Genomic DNA, 11352 nt, shown 5'->3' with positions numbered 1-11352 from the left:
GGCATCACCTGAGGCCAGGAGTTCGAGGTCAGCCTGACCAACATGGTAAAATCCCATCTCTAAAAACCCAAAATTAGCTGGACATGGTGGCGCATGCCTATAATCCCAGCTACTCGGGAGGCTGAGGCAGGAGAATCGCTTGCACCTGGAAGGCGGAGGTTGCAGTAAGCCAAGACTGTGCCATTGCACTCCAGCCTGGGCAACAAGAACGAAACTCTCTCTCAAAAACAACAAAAAAAGGACATTGGTTGGGCACAGTGGCTCACGTCTGTAATCCCAACACTTTGGGAGGTCGAGGCGGGTGGATCACGAGGTCAGCTGTTCGAGACCACCCTGGCCAACGTGGTGAAACCTCATCTCTACTATAAAGACGCCTAAATTTTTTTTAATAAAAACTAAAAATTTTAGTTTTACAAGCAGGCGCCTGTAATTCCAGCTACTCGAGAGGCTGAGGGAGGAGAATCGCTTGAACCTGAGAGCTGGAGGTTGCGGTGAGCTAGGATCGTGCCAAGCGCGCCACTGCACTCTAGCCTGGGCTACAGAGTGAGACTCCGTCTCAAAAAAAAAAAAAAGAAAAGACATACTTCGGACAGGAGTTGTGTTCGCATCTGGGACTTCCTAGAGAAGATACAGTACAAAATAGTTACAGGTACTCACCAGGTTTTCATCAGAAATGAGGGAATTCTAATTGTAGGAATTTCTTCAGAATACATTTCCAGAGTAAATGGAAAAGAAAAGGAGTCCAGAAATGCTGATTACTCATTGTACATTAAATCTTTATGACTGTGTCAAGATTATTTACCTTGATAATCCTATGCAGTAACCCCAGGAGTTTAGGTCTTATTCCCAGGGTCTTATGGGATGTACTGGGGTTTCTGGAAGCCTGGCTAATTGCTATTAAGCAAGTCTATAGTCACTCACTAGGAGATTTATTTGCTGCATATTTAGAGATTGTGATATATTCTGAATGTGAAACAAAAGGATTCATGAATCTCTGAGCCTTGCAAGGAACCATGAGAAAAGCACTTATTCATATAAAATATACAAGCAAATTAATATATAAGCTGGAAAGGTGGCACCGCAAATTTTATGTCAGACATTCTTCAACTGAGAGAATTCCTAGTGATTTGTAATATTTCTGCATATACTTTATAAAATTTTTCGTTTTTATAAAAAAAAATTTAATCTTCACCTCAACCATTGAACAAATAATGTCTCACAAGTCTAAAACATATCTCATTTTCTATTTTGAGAATACATCATTGTATTCGGTTTAGATGAAGCAATGTTGTGATATAAGCAAGCCTGAAATTTCAGACGTTTAACACAAACATTTACATACACAGAAAAATGAGAAGGTGGTAGGGAGTTAGATAATTTTGTTCTAACTGGAAGAGGGACAGAAGGAAAGCTATATAAATGGTTGGAGTGTATAGACAAAGTAGAAGAAAAATATGCGGTCATGAATGAATTAAAATATGGTTATTAATGAATATTGGGATGCTGGATAAACAAATTAAAAATATGGGGTGCTTGGATAAACATTTTTGTCTTTCAAAGCAAGAAGTCATTTTATCATGTCTCCAGAAAAGAGCAGCATAAGCACGTGATTTAGAAACAACATGATAATTATCAAACGAAACATCTAAAATTGTGCAAGTGTTATCTCTGGGAAATGAGAGTGGGAGGAGTGAACTTTTGGGTACAGTGAAGTAGGAGACCTCATATTTCATTATATACCTTACTAAATTCATTTAAAACTATGTGCATATATTACTTTGGCAAAGAAAAAGTTTTTAAAAACCCAGAAGACGTATTTAGTAATTTTGGCATGAAAGTTGCCTGTTGTTATGTTTTAAAATGTGATGGCAAGCCTGGTAGGGTACTCAGTTGCAGAGAGTAGAATTGCTGCTCCATCCTCCACCCTCTTTCTCCTTCCACTTGAAATGGGTTTCTTAGAAAGTATTATTTTGGAGCAAGAGGAAAGGAGTAACTAGAATCTTGTGAAATTAGAGGTTGTTTGAGGCACAAATCTGATGTGGAAGATTTGGAGGCAGGGGAGTAATAAGGAAATTAAGGAGCTTAAGAAGAGGAGTGGAAGATAGGTACCCAACCGGTAAGCAGATAGAATAAACAGAACTCCCCAAACCACAGCTTTCATAACATTTCATGAGTCAGTTTTTAGATGTGTTAGTAGTCTGTTTTCACGCAATAGATGCTTATTTAGTTGTAATAGTGGAAACCATATGTAATAGTGGAAATTTCTATGTCGTGTACCCAGGGGTGTGCCCAGTGACAGGCATCATTGCATAATTCTGTGCTCCAGACTCAGTCTCATGGCTTCTTGTCTTCAGAGGCATTTTCTTTCTGCACCTTCTTTTCATTTAAAACCATCAACACCACATGACAACAAAGCAGTAGAATATATGATCGTCTCTCACTCACATAGGAGAAGAAGAAATGGTTTTAAATGGAATCTGGAAGACAGACAAATGCTAAGGAAAAATTTAATGAGGGAAACATCAACAAACATTTAACATCAAACATTGAAAAACAGAGTAGATTCTCTTATGTCACCCAGCTTGCTTTAGGATAGAAATAGAACTAATTTTTACAATGATTTTTACATTTTGCATCAATCAGAAACGAGAGGGTTTGTTCAATGCACTTGCTGGGTCCTAACCCCTAGAGATTCCAATTCAGTAAGTCTGGGCTGGGGCTTGAGAATCTGCATTTCTAACAAGTTTCTAGGTGATGCTGATGCCAGTAGTCTGTGTACACTTTGAGAACAAAGGATTGATTCTTTGACAGTTTTTGAAGTCCCCTGCTCACCATATCACTTCATCCTTTTAGAAACGTTCACTGTGTGATTACCTAAGAGCCCCTGCTTGTTGGCTGCTCCGCATTTTCACACAGTTGTACTAATACTATTTCTCTCTGAAAAGACATTGTTTGAGGAACAGTGGGTAGAATGTGTGAGCTCCTCACTGAAGGCTGCCTCCAGAATGCTCTGAATGGACTGCCTTGCTTTCTTCCTAAAATCTTTCCCCAAGAGGGCATAAAGGAAGGGATTAAAGCAACTATTGGCAGATGCTAGAGCAGTGAATACATGATCCCAGGACATCAGAGTTTTCCCCAAGGGAGTTTCTGGGTCAGTAAACAATAACAGGACTCCAGAAATGTGGTATGGAGCCCAGCAGACAAGAAAGACGGTCACCACCACCACCGCCACTCGAAAGGTTTTGCCCTGAGACTTGGCGAAGCGGCCCCTTTGCATTCGGAGGACAATGAAGCTGTAACAGGCTATCATGATAACAGAGGGCAGCAGGAAACCCACCACTAGCCTAGTGATCGTTATTGCCACGAGGGGTGTTGACACTTGATTGTCATATGTGAATTGGCCTAAACTGTAATAATCCTGGAAATCTTGTGGTAGCTCATACTCGTACAAGGAATTGCTAGCAGCACTAGGGAACAGCTTTAGAGTAGAGAGAAAAGCATCAGAGTCATCCAGTGGGCTAGTTTTGTGACCTTCAATAGGAAACCCACTGGGGATTTTAGGTGAGGCCACACCGGCAGGTTTAAATACATTAGAATACAGACTGTGACTAGCAGAGTCCTTAGGGAGTGAATCCGCAGAAGGTCTTTGAAACGTTTGAGGGTGGAAGGCAGTGGTGACTGTCCAAGGATGATCATTTGCTTGGAAAGAGGAAGGATCTAACCTATCATTCATTTCTCCAGGCAGCTGAACAATGTTTTCAAGAGACCTGTTTTCTAGTGGATTTCCATAAAAGTCTAGATAATCTAATGAGCCGGAGAGATCAAATTTGTAGCCACATTTACTATGGTTGTCTGTAGTGAAGATTTCCCGGTACACGAACACGGGGATGCACATCACAAAAGCCACCACCCAGATACATCCACAGATAGTGCAGGCCGTCCCTACATTGCGATGATTCTGACACCAGATTGGCTTGAATACCACAAGACAGCGGTCCAGGGTAATGGCAGTAAGCAGGAAGACACTGGCAAACATGTTGAGGACAATGATGGAGGGGATGAGCTTGCATAGGAACCTGCCGTAGGGCCACTGTCCCTGGAGAGCCAAGTGAGCCAGCGAGAAGGGCAAGGAGAGGCAGCAGAGAAGGTCCGCCAAGGTGAGGTGGAGGAACCAAACTGTGTTCACTGTACGCTGCATCTTCAGGCCAGCCACCCACAGCACCAGCCCATTGCCTGGCAATCCCAGTAAAAAAGTAAGGCTGAGAATGACCATGGAGAGAATTACCGGGGACTCATTCCACGGCTGTGAGAGTAGGTCAGTTGAATTGGTCTCAGCAGAGAAAGGCGCCATTGCTAAACTTCTGCAAAAAGATGAAAAAAATGTTAAAATGAATGGTATCTTTTTGAAAATGCATACATATTCTTAGGATTCTAATCTTCCCACATAAAGATGTGGGATCATGAAACCAGAAGGTCCTCACGCTGTTTTAGTTTGCCTTCCTTCACCTCACACTGGACCACACAAAAGCATTCTCTGATAGACAATTTTATTTATTTATTTATTTATTATTTTTCAGACAGAGTCTTCCTCTGTCACCTAGGCTGGAGTGCAGTGGATTGATCTCAGCTCACTGTAAGCTCCGCCTCCCAGGTTCAAGCGATTCTCCTGCCTCAGCCTCCTGAGTAGCTGGGATTACAGGCATGCACCACCACGCTCGGCTAATTTTTTTTCTATTTTTAGTAGAGATGGGGTTTCACCATGTTGGCCAGGCTGGTCTCGAACTCCCGGCCTCGTGATCCGTCCTCCTCGGTCTCCCAAAGTGCTGGGATTACAGACATGAGCCACCACGCCCAGCCGGCCACCAACTTCTTAATCCTTTGTAACGTATCTTCTGCTTCCATAATTCTGCTAAAATTACTTCTAAAAACCAAATCCGAAAGTTTGTTTCTCAGCCACTTTCCACAATATGTGTCATTATATACAGTGATTTCTTAACACTCTCTTCTCTTGGCCTCTGTGATATTACCTTCCCCTAATTCTGAACATGCTTGTAAATGTACCGTTTTATAGCTTTCCTGAACAATTCACTATTCCAACTTAATGCCATTTTCTATTCCATGGCTAATGCTGTTTACTTCTATCTAGAATTATGCCATTCACCAAGTCTTTAGCTTCTTAATTTGTGTGTGTGTGTGTGTGCGCGCGTGCATGTTTGAACCTTTTTTCATATTCTATATGCAATGACACATTTTATCTTGTATAATAATTATAATGACTGTCTAATCTGTTATTCTGGATTTAAACTTTATGATGGTAAAAAGGAGCCTTATTCATAAATGCTTGTTTCACATAATTTAACACAATGCCTTATGAGACACCAAGGTTAAAGATTATGTGGACAGGCTGGGTACAGTGGCTCATGCCTGTAGTCCCAGCACTTTGGGGGGCCATGGGGAGCAGATCGCTTGGGGCCAGGAGTTTGAGACCAGCCTGGCCAACATGGCAAAATCCCATCTCTACCAAAGATACAAAAATTAACTGGGTGTGGTAGCTCACATTTGTAATCCCAGCTACTTGGGAGGCTGAGGCACGAGAATCTCTTGAACTAGAGAGGCGGAGGTTGCAGTGAACGGAGATTGCACCATTGCACTCCAGTCTGCATGACAAAGCAACTCTGTCTCAAAAAAAAAAAAAAAAGAAAAAAAGAAAAAAGAAATTACTTGAATAGATGGATGCCCATTTTGGGGGTTGAGTTTTTTTTTTCTTTTGCAATTACATCTAAAATTCTAATTTGTATCCATGTAATCCTTACCCAGGCCTCTTCCTTAATTCCCATGCTGTCCCTTTTAACTTTCTTTTTGTTAAATTCCTAATTTTTATTGGATAAAATAACATTTTACATTTATTTTTATAGAAGTTCAAAATATTTTTGTGACTCGGAAGTAGTTCTGCTGAGTCAACCAAATATTGTTATAGGGCCTCATATGATTAGCAGAAGTTAAAATAGCAAGTCAACAAAACAATAAAAAAGAAGACATGGGCTGGGCACAGTGGCTCACGCCTGTAATCCCCGCACTTTGGGAGGCTGAGGCGGGCAGATCACCTGAGGTCAGGAGTTTGAGACCAGCCTGTCCAACATGGAGAAACCCTGTCTCTACTAAAAATACAAAATTAGCCAGCACGGGGGCCCATGCCTGTAATCCCAGCTACTCAGGAGGCTGAGGCAGGAGAATCGCTTGAACCAGGGAGGCAGAGGTTGTGGTGAGCTGAGATCATGCCATTGCACTCCAGCCTGGGCAACAAAAGCGAAACTCCGTCCGCCTCCCGCCCCCTCCCCCGACCAAAAAAAGAAGAAATTATTCTCATTCCCCTTTCCATGGCCTTGTCTACTCAGATATTTAAATCCTATCAGGGTACCCCCCTAAAATATTGAGAGAAGGATAGAGTCATAGGATGCTTGGACCGAAAGAAAACTTGGTAATCATCTCTTCTCTCCTCATTTTGTTGTTGTTGTTTGTTTGTAGAGACAGGGTCTTGCTATGTTGCCCAGGCTGCTCTCAAACACCTGGACTCAAGCAATCCTCCCACCTTGGCCTCACAGTGTGCTGGGGTTACAGACGTGAGCCACTGTGCCTAGCCTATGTTTTCTCTGCTTTTATTTCTCAAGACAGTGAAACTCAGCAAATTAGATTACTATTATATAATCATTACTAGGGAGGTTCTTGGATTTCAGATCCAATGACTGTTAGGCCAATGCTGTTTTTAATACCACAAAAAATCACATTAAAAAAAAAAAGATATATGGTATTGCTAATAAAGGGGAAGCTGCCGAGAAATGCATGAATTGAAGTAGCAGGGACTGCAAAGAGCAAACTTTCAATAAAAATAAATAGAGTTATCTGTCATGAGCTATATGTTAAATATTGCATATTATCTGTTTTGAAATGAAAGTATGTATGAGTCAGGGATTAAAACTCCTTCAGAACAATGCCGGGTGCGGTGGCTCACACCTGTAATCCCAGCACTTTGGGAGGCTGAGGCGGGCAGATCACCTGAGGTCAGGAGTTCAAGACCAACCTGGCCAACACGGTGGAACCCCGTCTCTACTAAAAATACAAAAAAAAAAAAAAATAAACTGGGTGTGGTAGCACGTGCCTATAATCCCAGTTACTCAGGAGGCTGAGACAGGAGAATTGCTTGAACCTGGGAGGCAGAGGTTGCAGTGAGCTGAGATTGTGCTACTGTACTCTGGCCTGGGCAACAGAGTAAGACTGTCTCAAAAAAAAAAAAAAAAAAAGTCCTGCAGAACAAGATTATTTTTTACATTTCTTCAAGTTGATTTGGCTAAAAAGTACCATACCTTTATGTTTAAGATTAGTAGAGGATTAAAAAAGTTATTACTAAGTTGACCAGCAGTAATTTAAAGGTAATTAATATCCTGAAACTAAAATTCCACTATGATAGAGAAAGAAAAGTGGACCCCAGAATCAAATTGTAGTAATAGAATAACAGAGTCAGTAGCAATAAGGACAAAATAATTAAAAAAAGAGAAAGAGGAAATGGAAAGGAAAGAAAGTATAATCAATGATTTGAAAAACAAATTAATGGGGACAGCTGGAATCAAAGTTCAGGGTGAAATACATAACCAATTCAAAGAGAGGAAAGAAATTACATAAAAATTCACTATTAATTCCACTATGAAAATATTAAAAGCAAAGACAAATGGAATGTGGAATATTTAGAAAAGGGAAGTTGGACATAGAGATAAGACAAAATAATTGAAAGTCGGAGAAGAAATAGGGGAAATAGAAGATAATGACCCTCAAAATCATTGCCTATAAGGAGCAAAACAAGCTAAGCACAAGTCATCAGGTGGATCTAGATTTTCTTACCAAAAAACCAAGACAGTAGCTGAAGGCTTCAGCACCTGGATGTCCCCACGAGTCTGTCTGGTCCCCACACTTAACCACAGTGGAGTCATGAAGTGTGGCAAGAAAATTTGCTGAGCTTTCTCTTCTTCTTTCCTCTCTCTGTTTCTGGCAATAAATTAAGCCTCATGCTCTAGACCACTATCTGACCTCACAGGAAGGGTTTCAAAGTGAGTCATTTCTAAATGACTTAGAAAGGCGAAGCAGGAAAACAGAAGTAGGAGGCTGTAATCCTGAGACATTTTCTGCAACACACAGAGAACGGTTAGAGAGAGGGTGCTTCTGTACATAGGGTTCAACTTCATAGGTTTTGTTTAGAAATGCAAAAAAAAATGACTCTATGAGATGTGAGGGTTGGGGTGGGGAGTGGTTGGGGAGGAATGACCTGAATAAACTCATTTAATTAATCTCAAATAACATATCCTAAATGCTTGATATATGTGAAAAATGGTGCCATGCCAAAATCAGGATGGATGAAGCTCTGTTCTAATCTCCAGAGATTCACAATCAAGTGGGAATTTGTACCCATACATATATACACAAAACTGTAATATAGCCTACACTATAATAATAGAAGGAACAATAGAAGTAAAATAATAGAACACTCTAGGCAAGGGTGTATATAACCCAGGGCAATCTAGGAGAGTCTTAAGATAGAAATAAGATGTGGGCAAGTCCTTAAGTACTTGTAGGAATTCTAGAGACAGAAAAAGGTGTAAAGCTGCTTAGGCCATAAGTGGAGCCTATTCAAGGTCAGGTAGGTGGGAGAGGGCAGGTAGGTGGGAGAGGGCAGTGAGGTGGCCGAGGGCAGGGAGGTGGCAGAGGGAAAGTAGGTGGGGAGGTAGGTGGGAGAGCTTAGTGGCCACTGGAGAACAGGCTGGAGTCGAGGTGGTGTTTCATCAGGAAGGAGTACAGAAGACTGAAGATGATTCCTGCTTAATGAATACTATGCTGTAAATAATTCTTATATTATTATTTTAGATACATGCATATAAAATAAAGTTTATTTGGGTCAAATGTATTTGAACACTGTTGTCTGTGATATAGGCTTCAGTCTATATTAATCAACTTGTCCAGACCATAATATCTGCTTCTCCTCTTGTTTGCAGTCAAGTCACCACGGAATATTTTTGAGGCAGAAAGACCAAAAGAAAAATGCCAACAGTTGAGTAGTATTTATTAGTTTATTTCCATTGTCATCATCTAATTACAAAAATAGAACATACTTTGTTCTAGAAGAGATAAATTGAAATAATACAGAAGTGTAATGGGTAAAAAAATGAAATATTTTCTTTTCAATTCCACTGCCTGAAGTAACTATTTTTAATAGGTTAGTGTTCATTCTTCCTGAATTTTTTTTTCTGAATATAGCACACATTTTGTTGTTTGAGACAGGGCCTCACTCTGTTGTCCAGGCTGGAGTGCAGTGGCATGATCTTGGCTCACTGCAACCTCTGCCTCCTAGGTTCAAGGACTTCTCCCACCTCATCCGCATTCGTGGGACTACAGGCATGCACCACCACAACCGGCTAATTTTTGTATTTTTTTGGTAGAGATGGGGTTTCACCATATTGGGCAGGCTGGTCTTGAACTCCTGACCTCAGGTGATCCACCTGCCTCAGCCACCCAAAATGCTGTGATTACTGGCGTGAGCTACTGCGCTTGACCTAACACTTATTTTTTTAAAAGGTAGTTTTGAACACAAATGGGATGGTAATTTACGTGTGATTTTATGTCTTGCTTTTTTACTTAACGATATATCAAACCCATTTCTATGTTAGTACATATAATTCTATTGATTATTTTAGGTTTTCTTTCCTCCAATATTTGAAAATATTGAATAATCTAGGTATTCAGAAAGCATATAAAAGATAGGATTACCATATATGTACATATATATCCAATTAAAATATACTTTATAAAAGCAGTTAATTCCCCGTGGTAAAAATTAAATATGAGAAGATTAAAGTAAAAACTAAAATTTCCTAAACACCTAGCTATCCTTTTTCCACTTTCCAGATGTAATCTCTCTTATAAATACTCACATTCTACTACGCATATTGTTTTGTTCTGTTTTTTCCACTTATCTTTTTATATCAGGACATCTTGGCCCAAATCATATTTTTTTTTTTTCCCCCTGAGACAGAGTTTCGCTCTTCTCGCCCAGGCTGGAGTGCGATGGTGCAATCTTGGCTCACTGCATCTTCTGTCCGCTGGGTTCAATCGATTTTTCTGCCTCAGTCTCCCAAGTAGCTGGGATTACAGGTGCCTGCAACCACGCCTGGCTCATTTTTTGTATTTTTAGTAGAGACAGGGTTTCACCATGTTGGCCAGGCTGGTCTCCTGACCTCGTGATCCGCCCGCCTCGGCCTCCGGAAGTGCTGGAATTACAGGCGTGAGCTACGTGGTCGGCCCCGAATTATACTTTTAAAATTGCTCCATATTATTTCATTTAATCAATTATTTTTCGTTTAATATTGTTTTTATCCAATTTTAAATGATTAAAACAAAACTCAATGAGCACTGTTGTATTTATACGTATTTCTGTAGAAAAGAGTTTTAGAATTGGAATTGCTAAATCTAAGAGCATACACATTTAAATTTTTGAAAGATACAGAATTTTCCACTAAAGAGACTTCACCAATCGTCACACTAAGTTCAGTACCATAAACATATAGTCTGCTCCTGCTACTGACGCAGTGTGTTGCGCTGCGGAAGATGGAGGAGGAATGAGAGATGTATATAACTGTAATACAGTAGGGGCTGCTAGGAGGGCATACGAAATACACCCTGGGAATACGAAACCGTAAGAGACTGATTCTCATGGAAGCAAACCCACGATGATGCACTGAAGAGGAAGCACTGGGGCCATAAGGATGGCTAGAAATTTGTCAGGCAATAGTACTGTAAACTAATACCTTGTCTGTCTCTCTCCCCTACCGTGAATTTCTTGTCTGTCTCCAGTGACTGCTACCTTGCCTGGTATAACAGGTCTGTGGCACCAATAAGTGAATGAATGTTTGTTTGAAAAGGATGTTGACATCTGAATATAATTCAAAGAATTAACTTGAGTCCTTGAAGTTGTTTCTGGCATGAATTCAATTTTACTAATTTCTCTCTCTCTAAAGATTACACAGCAATGTGGCTGGGCGTGGTGGCTCACGCCTGTAATCCCAGCACTTTGGGAGGCCGAGGCTAGCGGATCACCTGAGGTTAGGGGCTCGAGACCAGCCTGGCCAACATGATGAAACCCCGTCTCTACTAAAAATACAAAAATTTAGCTGGACATGGTGGTGGGCACCTGCAATCCCCGTTACTCGGGAGGTTGAGGTAGGAGAATCGCTTGAATCTGGGAGGTGGAGGTTGCAGTGAGCCAAGGTTGCACCACTGCACTAGCAGCCTGGGCAACAAGAGTGAAACTAT

General features: G+C 40.9%; 1 protein-coding gene across 3 annotated transcripts; it reads right to left on the bottom strand.

Moving 5' to 3' along the window:
• Nucleotides 1–2476: 2476 nt before the first annotated feature.
• C3AR1 (complement C3a receptor 1) lies at nt 2477–8086 on the bottom strand. 3 transcript variants are annotated; one of them, XM_025401979.1, is made up of 2 exons: nt 7894–8086; nt 2477–4361 (listed from the first exon to the last, which is right to left on the bottom strand). In XM_025401979.1, the coding sequence occupies exon 2, from the start codon at nt 4349–4351 to the stop codon at nt 2909–2911; it is 1443 nt and encodes a 480-aa protein (XP_025257764.1). In that variant the 5' UTR covers nt 4352–4361; nt 7894–8086; the 3' UTR covers nt 2477–2908. The 3 variants fall into 3 exon arrangements, with proteins under 3 accessions (XP_025257764.1, XP_025257766.1, XP_025257765.1); XM_025401981.1 differs by having other exon boundaries at nt 2477–4358; nt 7894–7968; XM_025401980.1 differs by having other exon boundaries at nt 7837–7952.
• Nucleotides 8087–11352: the final 3266 nt, after the last annotated feature.

Source organism: Theropithecus gelada, chromosome 11 (assembly GCF_003255815.1).
Source record: "Theropithecus gelada isolate Dixy chromosome 11, Tgel_1.0, whole genome shotgun sequence".
NCBI classification, from domain to species: Eukaryota; Metazoa; Chordata; class Mammalia; order Primates; family Cercopithecidae; genus Theropithecus; species Theropithecus gelada.
This window is presented reverse-complemented; position numbering and strand designations above follow the sequence as displayed.

Excerpts from the sequence above, each read along its gene's own strand:
- C3AR1 (XM_025401979.1), bottom strand. The coding sequence starts at position 4,351 with ATGGCGCCTTTCTCTGCTGAGACCAATTCAACTGACCTACTCTCACAG.